Source organism: Brachyistius frenatus, unplaced genomic scaffold (assembly GCF_029030835.1).
Source record: "Brachyistius frenatus isolate BFR_SWC_R1_liver_20210118 unplaced genomic scaffold, ASM2903083v1 Contig_32, whole genome shotgun sequence".
NCBI classification, from domain to species: domain Eukaryota; kingdom Metazoa; phylum Chordata; class Actinopteri; family Embiotocidae; genus Brachyistius; species Brachyistius frenatus.
In genome coordinates this window covers 1,052,720-1,068,583 of record NW_027210631.1, presented here as the reverse complement: position 1 = coordinate 1,068,583, position 15,864 = coordinate 1,052,720, and the positions used below count along the sequence as shown (strand labels likewise).

General features: G+C 40.6%; 1 protein-coding gene across 6 annotated transcripts in view; it reads left to right on the top strand.

Moving 5' to 3' along the window:
• The window catches only part of LOC138621754 (ninjurin-2-like), a 36,885-nt gene extending 21,267 nt beyond the window's left edge, over positions 1-15,618 (top strand). The window contains exons 2-5 of one of the 6 annotated variants that reach the window (XM_069700029.1): positions 9,851-9,987; positions 10,891-10,970; positions 11,251-11,451; positions 15,176-15,618. In XM_069700029.1, coding sequence (XP_069556130.1) covers positions 9,851-9,987; positions 10,891-10,970; positions 11,251-11,405 — 372 coding nt within the window. In that variant the 3' untranslated portion in view covers positions 11,406-11,451; positions 15,176-15,618. Of the gene's footprint in view, positions 1-9,850; positions 9,988-10,890; positions 10,971-11,250; positions 11,452-11,784; positions 11,975-13,278; positions 14,483-14,543 lie in introns of those variants that run through there. The other 5 variants (XM_069700025.1, XM_069700023.1, XM_069700027.1 and 2 more) reach the window with 5 other exon arrangements.
• The last annotated feature ends 246 nt before the right edge of the window (positions 15,619-15,864 follow it).

Here is a 15,864-nt window from a genome sequence, read left to right as displayed (position 1 = left end):
GAAAAAAAAGACAGAGAATTACTTCCTGGAATTACCTTGAAATTCACCAACATTTTCCTGTAAAATGTTGCTATCAAACTAAATAGCAAACCGTGTATATTTACGATGTGTACGAGACGTTGTCTTCACCATCCAAATCGGCATTTTCTTAAAATAGAGAATAAATAAATGGACTCTGCATCTAAACTATGTTGGGGGGGGGAATCTATATGATGAAATGCAAGTTTTCACAATAATGCTGTGGAACGGCGAGACTGTGGCCCCTCAAAACAAAAAACAAACAAAAAAAGATGCATGACACGCCGGTGTTAAACTCTGTTACTTTTCAACAATGTCCATATTCACTAATAATGTTCTGGAAACTACAATGTGAGTTTTTTTGTTGTATGCCGACTCTTTTCTTAATTTTTTTTTTGTTGCAGACATGAATGTGAACTGAAGGTGCTCGAGTACACGCATATATTTTTATGTTTCTATTCCTGCATTCGCTTTCCCCTCACCTTCACCTTTACCGTAAAACCTGCTGACCCATACTATAAATCTTGACCCCACGAGTCTTTCAAACAGACCTTTCCAGGAAGTAAGGACCAAAATAAACGTGCTACGAGCAACCTTCTACAAGTTCGGCTTGAGTGTAATGATGTCCTGTGATTTTGTGTCGGACTGGACGAGGACGATTTATGGGATTGTAAATAGGAAAGGGGGAGAGGAGACAAACGACAAGAAGGGAAGGATCAAACGGATGCATCCGGCGTGTTAAAATGACGGGCGAGTCGACTCGGCTGCGTCATAAATGACTGAACACGGGACACGTTCATCAGGGAGACGGATCACTGTGTGGAATTTGGGCATTTAGTCATTGGCCCGGTAACCAAGGAAACACGTTTCCCACCTCAACGTAAAGACGAGCGTCATCCTCGCTGACATGAGAACAAAAACGGTCACGTCGCAGCCTTTTAAAGATCGTCGTCTCGTGGTATTTCGCCCATTACAGGCCGGTCAGCAGGATGAGCTGGCCACGGGCCCGAGGTCAAGGGTCAATTGCTCTTGGGTTGCAAAAACCAACTGGGCGTGTGTGTGAGCGGCATGCAAATGTTGCGCGCGTGCCTGTGCGTGCGCAGATAGCAGCCTCCTCAACGTCTTTCTCAGTGTCGAAGCTCACCTGGTTGTGCGCATGCGTTGGTGGATTTTATCCTCCGTTTGTTTGTCTCTAAACGTGCGCCTGTTCATCGACGGGTCCACCAACCCGCCTCTCAGAAACAAACCCAGAAAGTGTTCAGTAGGTGATGATTGGCGGCTGACCGCTCATTCATTTTTTTTTACCTTTAAAAAGCAGAGATTTTTTTTTTCCACTGCTCACCCTGAAAATTGGAGTTTTGCAACGACGACACGCAACCTTGATATATAATGACCATATAACATTGATACGGCAAACATGTGAGCAAACGGTTTCCCCGTCCAGCATTTACATTTCTCTCGAGTTGTGTTCGTTTCCATTCGAGTCCAATATTCACCCTCTGTTTTTTTTTTTTATCTCCGTTTTGGTCTCAACCATCACTTGAGGGAAAAGACGGATCACGAAATGACCTCAACCTCTTAACCCCGTGTCACGAGGAGGCGGCACATTATATGTTCAGAGTACAATGGAAGCAACACCGATGGGAAAAATCACTTCGACTCCGTTGTCCTAATGCAGCTTTAAAAAGGTACAATTTCAGATGTTTTGGTTTATTGGTGGCTCATTATTATTGCTGGTGATAACAGCAGATATGTTTTAATAATATCAGTCCAGAGTTCCACTTAAGTAACAATGGGTGCAGCAAACACGCAAAGCTATTCTAAAAAAAAAAATGCAACAACAGAAGAAGAATAACTGGTGAAGACAAACAAGCCATGAACTGAGAAGATGAAGGCATCTTTGGATTCTTATAATTAAAAAAAATATATATAAAAAAAAAAAAAAGACTGATGACGATCAGCATATGTGCATGTTTCTTCTGAAGTCTTTGGCGTACGTTGGCGGTAGCCTATCTCAGGCAGCCTCTGACATTAACAGTTGAGAATTAGTCAAATATTGCAAAACGGGGTTTGATAGCATGAAATCATACATTTATACATGTGGGACCAAGTCTGCTCATGGAGACAGACCAACTGACCTGTGAAGTGTCTTTAGAAAATCCTTTCGAAATAGGAATTGCATATCTACGACAAATTATTGAGGTTACTGAAATGAAAAGTTTCCCATGTCTACTTTTCTCTCCAGCGTGCTTCTGGTTCTATGAAAAAAAAAAGAGAAAAGACTGAGGCATCTTTTCAGCCACAATCATTTCAGTAAGTGGTAACTGCAGCCATTAAACCAGCAAAAGAAAACACTACTCATCTGTGTCCCTGTCTTCCTACTTCCCTTCATGCTGACTCTTCCTCTCTTTGCGTCTCTATCTGTTTCTCCTCATCTGTTTTCCTTCTTTTCTCCTACTCCCTCACCCTAAATGGCAGTTACATAAAAACCAAACAGAAAGATGATGCCTTCAGGCAAAGAGAGCCTCGGAAAAATGCGGGAGAAAAAAAAAAGAAAAGAAAAGACAGTCGAATACACCAACAGTGAGACGGACAGTAAAAATACAGCTAAAAGAGCTCCACTCCTAGTTAGGTTTCCCTTCTTATTGGCTATTATGGTGACCAATCAAAGTCAAGGGGAGGAGCACTTCCTGCAAGTCAAGGGGGCTTCCCATGTGGTCTGGTGTGTGCGTGTGTGTGTGTGTGTGTGTGTGTGTGTGTGTGTGTGTGTGTGTGTGTGTGTGTGTGTGTGTGTGCAGTTAGAAGTGTAAAGCATGCTTTCTGCAAGCATGGCTTTGTTTATATTGTTGGAACAAATGTGCACACCAAGTGTCATGGAGCAATATATTTTTGTGTGTGTTCGATACAGGTATGGATACGGTAGGTATGTGTTTTGTGTACGTGTGTGTGTGTGTGTGTGTGTGTTGTGTACATTATGTGACATGGCCCTGTGCCCACGGTTGGGGATCATTGAATTTCAGGAATGGGAGTTTTACAAGGACTCCGGATTTCTGGGAAAAGTTTCCTGTATAGAATACAATCTATTAAAAGCAGTCAGGAAGAAAAAAAAAAAAAGAGGACTTCTGTTTAGTCTACGCCCACAGCTCAACGCCATGCAAGGAGCTTTATTATTAATATAAATACAACTACATTCTATGATATACTAATTAAAACGTTAGCCTAAGATGCACTACTGTGTTAGCCAAGATAGGAAGCAGCGCTGGGCTGTCGGGCAGCCTGACTTTGACCCCCCGACTTTTCCTCCAGCACCACCCGTGGGGTTGACGTTTTTGTTCCTTACTGAAATGATCCAGCCAATATTGGATGGATTAACAGCGACGGAAATATCGATGTCGTCTACAGAATGAATTGTGATCTTCATTTCCTGCATCGTCATGAGCTGGTTTCCTGTTTTACTCCTCGGTGAAATACTGAATGTTGACATCTACCAGATGAATTGGCACCAAACACCACACGTCGTCTCCTGACTTTTAACTCTCGTGCCACGATTAGTTTGACATTTGTTTTTTGTTTTTTTAATGAAATGTCTCAGCAACTGCCACAACATTTGGCACATACTGCACATTTATGTCTCCCCACTGACACGTTGTAATATCTTTGATGATCCCTTGATCGTTCACCTCTGGCGAATCAAAATGTCAATTAATCCATTGCTTTTGGTTCATGATCAAACATCTGCACAACAAAAAGACATTACCACCGAATGCACTATTTTAAATGTCTGACCGCAGACAACTCTTATTTAAAACACACAAAAAAAACAATAACAGTAAACTGTAAATGTAGGGTTTTTTTTTTAAATATCAAAACTTTTAAACTTAAACAGAACAACAACACAAAGAAACTTTGACTTACTTAAATGTTGTTGATATAAACCATCTCATCAGGCTGACTGATAAGTTGCACAATAGAATATCCCAACTAAGACTTGAATATAAGAATAATTTTAAAAAAAGAGTCTGTAACACTAATTCTTATTTAAAAATGTCCATCTCACCTGTAACACAAACTTATTTCACTACCTGGGGCCTCCGCGCGCATGCGCACTAAAACAAAAAGATTAAAAAAAAAAAAATTTTAAAAAGTAAAAAAAGTAAAAACCAAAAAGCTGCAACGGAAAGTTTTACTCACAGAGCTCAGCGTCGGTCCTGAAGGAGTCCTCCGTGAAGGTTGAAGAAAACACCAAGTTCACCTCCGTTCAGTCCAGAAACAATCCGAGCCGCAGCTCGGCGTCCATCTTGAAAAACAAAAAAAACACGTCGATAAAAAAATATCCTGCCGTTGGCTTCAGTAAACAAACTGAATTCTCCTTAGAAAGCACACGAAGTCCTTTGTAAGTCAGCGATACGGTCCTCCGACGTGAAGTTCACTTCACTTCACACGGACTCACGTCAACGATCATTCGTTTAAGTTCGCGAACAAACACTCGCTGCTCTCTTCCGCAGCTCTTCCGCATCACTTCCGCTTCTCAGCCAATTACCGCAGGTGACCCACTCAGGGCCGCTTTAACTGACCAATCACACCACGGAGCTCAAACTAAAGGAACATTCCGTGTACTCGAACGTCATTTAACTTTTTTTTTTTTTCCTGACAAAACTACTTTATTGAGTTAATCCGCTTTTAATAAAACAAAAATAAATGTACCTTAACATTTTGGTTCTTATCTTGTGTTTTTCCCCTCTCTTTAATTGAAGCTAAATTGATTTTAAAAAAAATGACTCCCCTTTCACGTTACATTACATTAACAATTAGATTTGTTTCAATAACCTAATAGTTGGTCTTGAAAAATAATACTTTGCAGTAAAAGTGAGGATGCTTTCAAAAACAATTTCAACAATAGCTTTTATCAATTAGCTTCAGCCAATGCGCGCTAAACAGTTAAAACTCAAATCAACGTTTGGTGCATATTTAAAATAGCACCAACCTGAAGGTAAACATCTAAACTGTCAAGCAATTTTCTACAGTATATATACTGTATATAAAATCCTGAACCGTGATTACAATCCCTGCAAGGGCTCCTTAATGACATTGTGTATTTGAAACATTTGACTCTTAGATAGCATCATCCTTTCTAGAATATCTATGTCAATTCACAATAAGCATCCCCCCCTGTATGTGTTTCAGCAGGGAATCTGACATAGTAAATGTTTTTTGAGAGGTTTGCATGACGAATATTCTTTTTCAATGGTAGATCATATTTTGAGAGGCTGAAGTAAATTGCTAAACAATCTGGACTCTCAACGCTGATTTCATGATGTGTACATCTACATCTATAAATAATCTGCGAGTCCTGGAAAGCGAAAAAAAAAAAAGAAATACCTGCACAACAGGGACATGATTCCCTTCAGTGATTTTTCATCTTTCGTGAGCACATTGGGATGCATTACAGTGAAGGTACATAACAAAACGTAAGAAGCAATGAAAGATAGTTTTAACACCCCAAAAATAAGGTAAGCAAATGAGAAGGAAGTGTAAGTCATTCCTCAAAAGCAAATGTCAAGTCGCTGTTAAGCCAAATAGTCGACCGGGGACCTTCATGATGGAGCCGCTCCGAGGCCAGCTGGTTGTAATTCACAGCTTCGGTGGGTAAATGAGTGTAACCCTGCTGAAGTCCTGCATCTACTCCATCAAGACGCTGCTGTAAATAAGACCTTATCTCTCCCTCCCCGTCTATTGAAACAAAGGCTAAAATAATAACTTATGGCCATATTTGAATAAATCAAGATAAATGCAGATTAAGCACGATAAAAGCACAGTCAGTACATTTAGAGAGACATTACACTAAGTGAACACATATGGCCTGTACAAACTGTACAGGACATTGCAGTGTTTTGGATGTGCAGTGTGTGTGTGTGTGTGTGTGTGTGTGTGTGTGTGTGTGTGTGTGTGTGTGTGTGTGTGTGTGTGTGTGTGTGTGTGTGTGTGTGTGTGTTTCTTTTGGCGGAAAGCCCAAGGCTGATGTTGATAAAGTGTGACCACGGGTCCCCAAAGGAGAAAAGACGAAAACATACCAGAATACATACCTTTTCTCCGTCTATTTCTAACACTGTCTCTTCTTTTTTTTTGTATCACTTCTTCACTACACTTTCTGTTTTTCTCCCTCTTTTCATACTCTCTTTCTTTTTCTTACTCCGTTTCAGTCTCTCTTACACACTCAGAAAAAAACACACAAAAGGCTGTGGTACATGTGTTCGTAGTGTTTTGACAGTCTTGCAGTTCTAAGAAGCGCTGGATAGTTTCTTGGAGACTTACCCAGTCTGGCTCAAACTGTTCTGTAACACGGGCTGCGTGGGGGGATGAAATCACGATTTCCAGCACAGAAACAGCACATCACGTGGACTGGTTTGATGGGAATCACAGAATCGGGACAGGTAAGCCGTCAGCCGCAGAGAGGTGTTTAATTCGATTTCAAATGATACCCTGGGATTAGAGAACATCTGGATAAACTGAAAGGTGCAGGGAATATAAAAACATGCCTTTCCTCTTCGGTAAAAGGAGAGTTTGTTTTGGTTTGTGGAACTCAAAGAGCCCAAAACTTTCATCTGGAAATGTCTACAGCTGGCTCAAGAAATTACGGCACGGTTAAAAACCACAGACCTCACATGAACAGTCAAGGTGAAAAGCATTTGTTACCAAAGTGTGCCTGGCAAGTCGTAGTCTCCTCGCAGAAGGGAGCGTGCGAGTACTCACCAATGGCTCCTGTTCTGCATGAACGGAGCGTGGAACCGTGATGTGCAAGGAGCAGGGTGAAGCTGTAATCTTCGCGCTTTTGTGACCGCTGGTACGGGCGCACCTGCGATTTCACCGCGGTTTGGAAACCCCCAGCAAAGAGCACACATCAGAATTGGTGTCAAATATTTGGCGGAGAGAAACTTGTGCATTTGAACGTGCTGTGAGAAGCTGTGGTGTTGGAGGACGATCGCACCACCGCTCAGATCACGTGTAACTTTCCCTCGGACACCTCGGAACATCACAGTTGAACTCAGAGTTGACAGTCTGACCCCGGGCGAACAATTCACGGTGCACAACCTCCGCAAATGTCAGAGAAAACCCACCTGGTGGCTCTGTTGGCTTTCTGAAGCATTTGAAGGTTCAGTGATGCTGATTTCTGGATTTCTACACATAATTTGATCTACACTCTCTGCAGCAAGTAGAGCAGTCTTTGAACTTTATGATCCACCTTCATGAATAAAAAGTCCGAGCAACACAGTAGGCTTTGTGGTGCAAACACTGTCAGAGTACGAGGAAGACACCAAAACGAATGAACTCGGCCTGCAGGAACGCTGTGTTTACGTCCTGCTTAGCGTCATTGTGTGTCTCTTGTCCACAAGTACTGGAGGGTTTCCATGTGTGCATAGACAGTAATGAAAAAATTGTGTGATGATGACTGTTGAGTGTTAAATGTTGTCAAACATCTCGGTGTTCTGATGACTTCAGCAAGGCATGGTTAAATTCCAGGGACCATCTTTCCTGATTTAATCCGGGTGTGACGAAGATGTAAGTAAGTTACGAGAAGTATGACAGAAGAGAGCTGCAGAGACAAGAGTTTATACCCTGCTTACTTTTGCACCTCAACACATCTGGCTAGTTTCCTGTGTAAAGTGGGTTTATCTTTCAGGCTCTTGGTTTTTGGAAAGCTATGTTAGGTGGTTTCGGACCACTTCGTTAACTTTCATTGTCATGGTTACACTATTAAACAAGTGGTTAAGTTTGTTGAATGATTTGGTCATGCTTTTACAATAACAACGTTGATTGTCAGCTTAAACTGAGAATGTATCAGTACTCTGCTGTGTTAAGGTCCAGTACTCTACTCAGCTCAACTGTACTCGCTTTTGTAACTAGATTTCCTTTTCCACTGCAGATTATACCTCCCTCATCACAGCAATCAGTGTCAAAGCCACAACGTTCAAAATTGACTTTAATTTTTATAAATTTGTATCTGTCTATTTTTTTGTTTTGTTTTATTTAAAGGTCCACTGAAATGTGGCTTCTTAAATAGATGTTACTTTTTTTTTGCAAAGTGACACATGGTCTGTCAGTATTATGGCACCGTGTTGGTGGCTTGGCCATCACCATTTGCCTGTTACTGTATCACAAGAAGCCACATTTGTGGTCTGATCTGATATAAAAGCATGGCTGAGGCTATTTCCGGTACAAATATGCAATTGAATACATGTTAGTTTGTGGCTGCAGAAATCTTGACAAAGTCATTGATCCAAAACCAGAACTGTCGCAAAGTGTGCCGACTGTGGTTTTACATCAAAAACACAATGCAGGAATTTAATTTTCCTGAATAAGGAGCAACAAAGAAGGAGCACCACACAAACACAAAGGATTTACTACAATATATAATATGAAAACAGATGCAGGGCACACAGACAAGCTGCAGCGTTGAACTATTACTGTGCATGTACAGTGTCTGTGTTGTGTTTATTTTGGAGCTGCAAATCACATTACAGCACAATGAGGTCATAAAGCACAATTTGTCCCTAATGTACACATGTCTGACTTTATGTAGTGATCTATGTCTTCCTCGTACATTTCTGTTACCGTGCAACCTAAAGAAAAACAGACAGATTCGAGCCACACAGACACAGCCTGAGGTAAAAGGATCCATTTGTGGACAGAATACTTTAATCTATAGCTTAGTTTTAAGTAATCCAATATGTGCATCTGCAGTCCATGGTCTGTCACAGGGCAATAATTACATTTAGAAAATTTTACTGTCGGACATGTGCTGTGAGTCATAAATTACAGCCTTATGTAATGATGTTTAATGTTTTCTTTTACTTGTCTTCTCTCTTCCTCCCGCCGCACGCACGCACGCACGCACGCACGCACACACACACACACACACACACACACACACACACACACACACACACACACACACACACACACACACACACACACACACACACACACACACACACACACACACACACACACACACACACACTTTTTATCGATAAACTAAATTGTTTCTATTCACTTATTTTCTGCTTCTCTATCAAATGAAAGTCCCGGGGACAGATAAGGAATATTTCACTCACACACAGACGGTCGATATCTAAAAAAACAACTGACGTGCCTCAAAGTGCATCTATTTTGTCGTGCCTAAAAGAAAATCTGATATTTAACTGGAACACAGACGAGAGACGCCTCAGACTACATCAAATGTGATGAAAAATAAAAAACAAAGATGTATTCAGTGTTTGTGTGAAAAGAGTTCATTTATCTTTTGATAGTTCACAAAAACCGTGTCAGATAAACTCCATGCCTTGACTTTCCCATTTCCCCTTTTGTGGCTTGAATTTAGCTACAAATATACAATCGATTAGATAACATTATGAAGAATAAATATGACATTTAATACACTTCATCTTGTCACATTGAGTCCTGGCAGTAGCTTGTAGTGGTATTATTGTACTTTGCTGCCCTCTCGTGGTCAGTAGGCCTGCTGGGTTTAGCTCTTCTGATTTGGTTTCAGCTGTACTGGCTTTGATGAAGGCTGTTTTTTTTTTATTGAGTGTGTTGAATTGCTCTTGAATGTTACTGATGACAGATGTCAAAAACAGATCATTAACCAAACAAGAGGCATAAATGCCTCTAAAAGGACCATTATTAGGGTTGGGCATGAAATGTTGTTATCGGTATTCTGATTGCACTTTTTTGTTGGGTCCCACTTGTCTTTAGCACTGAGAGTAGAAGCTTAGAGTGGGAATGAAGGAGGGAATGGATGACTTGAAATCTGTATCTGTGTTTGTTTCAGGGAGGTTCAACCTCTAACCTCAACATGAACCTGTACGCCACAAAGAAGACAGCAGCTGAGGGCATGTTGGACATCGCTCTGTTCCTGGCTAACATCACCCACATGAAGACCGTCATCGAACAAGGAGCTGGATACAGGTGCAGCATATGTGTAGCGAGATAAGGAGGCTTTCACACCTTATTTGGTCCGGATCTTCCGACTTTTCCATTAGGTGCAAACCTCAATAGCAGGTGTGAAAGGTGCTGGACCACAATCCACACCAAAAGGCCAACATTTCTTCAGACCAAAAACTGAGCCATGGATTGCTTTGTTTGTTTTTGGTTGGTCCAGACTTCTGGACCAATTACAGAAATTTTTGCTGTTTCGGCTGTCATCACCTATTAAACAGTAGAATAAGAAAAATAACCAAACTAAATGTCAAAATGAGCTGCAGTAGAAAATGGAGAGACGAGGAGACAAAGTATTTAACTGTAATTCTGTCCTACCAAGAAATCAAAAGGTGGCAACCAAATGAATGGATTTTTCTCCATTCAAATTCAAAAAAGGCCACCAGCCCAATTGACAAAATGCCATCTAAAAACCAATCAACGTCAAGTGTAGGGAGATGAAAGCCCACATCAGTGATACGAAATAGGATGTAAGTGTTTTTGCAAAATTGCAGTGTGCAATGAAGCAAACCGGATCAAGTGTACAACATAATAAAAACATGAACAATGGTTTGGACCGTGGTCGGGAGTCTGAGGTGTGATAAGTGTGAGAGATAAAAAAAAATAAAAAAAAAATAATAATAATTTTTTTTAAAAAGGGCAAAACTATTAAACTTAGTATGTAAAGACTATTTTCAGTGTTTGCAAAGTTCTTCCGCAAATTCTGTTAAAAGTACAAACAGACAAAGAAAATCAATAATCATTTTCTGTAATTGAACTGGTACAATTAAAAGTTGAATTAGGTTTTGAGGGCCAGCTGGCTCCTTCATCACCATGGTTACTGCTGCCTCAAACAATAATCATTCAACCTTACATTTTTCTTTTGATTCTCAGGTACTACGCCGCAGTTCTGACACTCATTTCCTTCTCGCTGGCTCTTCAGATAGTGGCTGGAGTCCTGATCATTATAATCGGTGAGGATTACAAAATTAGTCTTTTTCAAGACCTTCAATGTTTTTAACCAGTCATATTAACACACTAACTCACTGACACATTGGTTTGTTGTTGAAAATCTGGGGACTTTAGATCAAATCTACCAGCCACTGAACATATTTTCTGTGCAACATGAAAAACAAACAACAGCAAGATGATGGAAGTAAAAAGATTGGAATATCTCTCCGCGTCTTTTGTGTCGTCTCTTGTTCTTGTTTTGTCGTTATGTTTGGTGTGTGTTTGCACATGTGTGTGTTGCAGCCCGGCGAGACCTCAATGAAGAAGCCAACCAGAAGCGCCTGGACGGCCTTAACAACACCACGATCATCCTCATATTCCTCATCTTCGTCACCAACATCTTCATCACCGTCTTTGGGATGGAACGCACCGGCCTCTTTCCCAGGATGCATTTCTGACTTTCTGACGTAGGGAAAGATTCGAGTGTGTAGACAGAGTAGGAAAGTAAGAAAAGATTCTGACTCATGTGACCAAAGTGGTCACACAAACAAACAAACAAACAAACACACACACACACACAACACGCATCAGTGTAACTTATTGTTCTACTCACTTACTAATTGACTACAGCACAATTGCACACTGATCATTTTATCCAGTATGAGTGGACTGGGCTAAGGCACCAACTAGATGTGTGTGTCTGTCTCTGTTTTTCTGTCTGTGTGCTTGTGTTATCTGTGTGTGATGTGTGTATGTGTTATCCACGTATGTGTGTGTGTGTGTGTGTGTGTGTGTGTGTGTGTGTGTGTGTGTGTGTGTGTGCGCACACGCGTGTAGCTCGTTTTGAGTTTACCCTCCTCCCCTCTTGTCGGCGGTGTTTAAACTTCCTAAACAATCTGGTCACGGGCATCATCTTCCTCACCCTCATCATCAACATCATCAAAGCTGCCTTCGGCACACAACGCAGCTGCTTCCTGCGATGGCTGTTCCAACGCTTCGTTTTATGAGACACAGTGAACACGCGCGTGTATGTACATTAATAAAAGTTAAACACTCTATTGAAGTGGTAACTTGTAGAATTCATTTGTGAAAATCCATGAAAAGCTACTGTACATGCGCTGCGATTAGCCATAGTGTAATTCTTAATGCTACCATCAGATGGCGCCAAATACCAGTCGTTTAAAATTCTACACAGACTGACTTTAATCTTTAATCCCTTGACAAATTGCTGTTTATTACTGTCGTATGACGCACCTTTACACTTCTTAGCATGCACACATCTCCTTTAACATTTGTAACCTCTGAGCTAAATATTGAAGATAACTCCTAGTTCAGAAATAATAATTAATAATTAAATATTAATTCGATAGTTCGATGAGAATATTCACCAGGCTCCAGGTTCAGTAGTGCAGCTATAGCCAGGTTAGGTTATCTTATCTTAGCATAGACAGGGAAACCCAGCTTCACCTCTATAAATTTGTGAGTTTCAGAGGAGCTGGTAGGCAGATTTAGTTTCTGCCGGACGGAGTCGGACTCATTGTTTTCGACCCGGTTCCGCTCGTTGTGCTCTGGTAATAAAATCCCTCCGAGGCGCACTTCTTAAATTATCACCTCAGGGCATCAAATATTGCTGTTTTGTCTGCTGGCGTCCCAGTGATACGCACAAGAACCTGAAGATTTAGGCACCAAAAACCACGTGATTAGATGTAGTAAAAGATCAGGGTTTTGTAAAACGTGACACGGTCACAGTTTGATTAGGGTTAGGCACTGAAAGTACTTGGTTAGTTTTAGGAAAAGATCATGGTTTGGACTCAAATCAATATTTTTATGTCGGCTAACTGACGTTACGTATGACATGGAAGTTACTTTACGTGGATTACGCAAATACGTTACGCTACAGACATGATTTTGATGTTCTCGTTTAACTCTTGGCAAGAAAACAAGAAGCATATTTCTCCAAATTTAAACCCATTAGCCACTAGATGTTAGCTTTAAATCTCTAGTTGTGAACTGAGCTCTTCCAACAATACGTTGCTCAAATTAAATCCTTTTCAACTTGCAAGGACAAGTTGAATAAATGTACACCTGTTTATGTAGTCTAGTTTTGAAACCAGACAGAGGCTGGAGGGTTGCGTGAGCGAACTACATTTATTTACATTTCCTGTTTGTTTGCATGTACGGTGTAGTCGTGAGTGTATGGATATGTGAGTATGCAAGCATCAACTGTCTGTGTGTGTGTGTGTGTGTGTGTGTGTGTGTGTGTGCGTGTGTGTTTGAAATGTTTGAAATTGTGTGTCTGTCTGCATGTGTGTGTGTGTGTGTGTGTTGTAGCCCGCAGGGACCTGAATGTGGTGTCCAATCAGAAACGACTCGACTACCTGAACAACGTCGCCACAGGCGTCATCTTCGTCACCACGGTGGTTAACTTCTTCGTCAGCTTCTTCGGCTCCAAGAGGACCGGCTTCTTCCGCTGGCTGCTGGCTCGACTCCACTTCTGACACCCTTCGAGGCCACAAATGCACGCACACATCAAACACATTGACGCACGCATCGCACTCATCATCACACACTTTTGCATCGATATTTAATCTGCACACGCAAACATTTGCCAGACACATTGCTGAAAAAGGTTTGGGCACTCATTCTGACAAAGTTGAGACAAACAATTCACAAACAATAAACTATGGATGGGTCATGTGTATTGTATTATCAAAGAGTACATTGAAAAAAATAAAATAAATAAATAAATCAATCCTTGTTCTTACCGACTGCTAGTAATGCATCACTATTACCAGAAGGTGGCGGTAATGCATCTAAAAGCTGTTTGCCGACCACCATTAAAGAACAAATAGAAGAGAAGACGTTTTTTTTACCGGGCGCCGGTAAAACGTGTGTGGTGCTGTGAGATTAATATTTATCGCTGAGTAATAGTTGAATAGTTCCCTGCAAATATTGAATTGTATTTTTGCTTGAAATGCCCATTCCTAGTTTACACATCACATCGTATTATTGTTCAGATTTTGAAGGCTAAATTTAGACTATAATCCAACTAAAATTCTTTCATTTTAACCAACTGTAATGTAACTTATTTTATTTGCCACAATAACATGCTTGTGCAAAAAAAGTTTTTCATTGTATGTATTTCCACCTGTTTATATTTTACGTGTTTTTCTTCTCTTGTTTCATAATTGTTGAAATTATAAAACCTTTTTTTTTTCAACACATAATTTTTTTTAAAAACACGTTTGAAAATGGTTTTAAGTTCCAATGCCAGACAAAAAAAAAAAAAAAGCAGGGTCAATAAGTCTTTACACCTTCTCCTCCAGAAAGTTGAATAAATGTGGTGATTTAACAGAAACGTATGCTTATTGTGTTTTTGCTGGAGATTGTTGGATTTATGGTTATTGGTGGTCAGCTGGAGTGAATGCAAAGTAACAGACTGGACATGAAATGGTCTTAATACAACAAACTAATGTATAGTGTGTGTGTGTGTGTGTGTGTGTGTGTGTGTGTGTGTGTGTGTGTGTGTGTGTGTGTGTGTGTGTGTGTGTGTGTGTGTGTGTGTGTGTGTGTGTGTGTGTGCAGTGTGTGTGCAGTGTGTGTGCATTGTGTGTCCAGACTAGAGCCCAACTGATCCTGGATTTTAGGATTGGATGCCAACTTTAGGAAGTAAAAAAATATATCGATATATGGACTGAGATGTGGTTACCAAACAGTTGTGACAAAGACATGTAATGGAGGCAACATATTTGAACAGTTTAATGACTTTATGGTCCAAAATAATGATATCTGTGCACTAAATCAATTTAAAATGATATATTTTTCCATTATGTTCTGTAAAAAACAATTTGCTTTATCAGACATCATCATCATTGATCCTGATGTATCTTTGATGGACCAATTTCAGCTTATAAAATCAGTTGGGCTCTAGTCCATACATGTGAAGATGACAACGAGGAGGAAGTAGGCTACATTTTATGTTTTGTCCATTACTTTTAAGGGAGTAGAAATGTTTTGCATCCTGGCCAAACCAGAAGTTTCTGTCTATGTCAGCACTTGCTGTAGTCTGAACCTTTTCTTTCTCTATTCTGCACGTGTATTTGCGCTTGTGTGTGTGTGTGTGTGTGTGTGTGTGTGTGTGTGTGTGTGTGTGTGTGTGTGTGTGTGTGTGTGTGTGTGTGTGTGTGTGTGTGTGTGTGTGTGTGTGTGTGTGTGTGTGTGGACACAGGCCGTCGGGACCTGAACAACTCCACTCTGCAGAAGCGTCTGGACTACCTGAACAATGTAACAACCATCATAGTCTTCATCACCACAGTCCTCAACTTCTTCATCAGTACCTTTGGCATGCAGCGGACTGGACACTTCCCATGGCTGATGATGCGTATTCACTGATACACACTGATGTGCAAATGTCTGCTAACTATAACACTGCACTACCGACACACTCGCTACAGCTCGTCACAGACATTGGGCATAATTTGACTAGTACATGTGCAACTTGGCCATTTGTTTTAATAGATCTCTTGAACATTCCTTACATTTGAACATTAATGTATTCTTAGTCAATACTATTGTCTAATTTGTTGAACTTTAACCCCGGCCATGCAAAGGTACACAAGATTTCTCTCTACAAGTGTTCGTCACAGCAGTGAATAAAAATGTTCCTCAACACTTTGTCTCTCAGTGTTTTACGCAAGTTCATACAGCACTTTGATTTGAATGGGGTAGGCCCTCTGTTGTACTCATTTTCATAAGTCAATGATGTCAGTGACAGTGTCAGTGAGTCAGGATCACATCAGCTTTTCTCATTTCAGAATGAAAATCACCTCAGAAATCACAAAATCAACAACCTGTCAGTCAAAGAAGAAAACGGACTGTTGTAATTCTTCTTCTTAATGTAGTTAAGATGTTTTATGT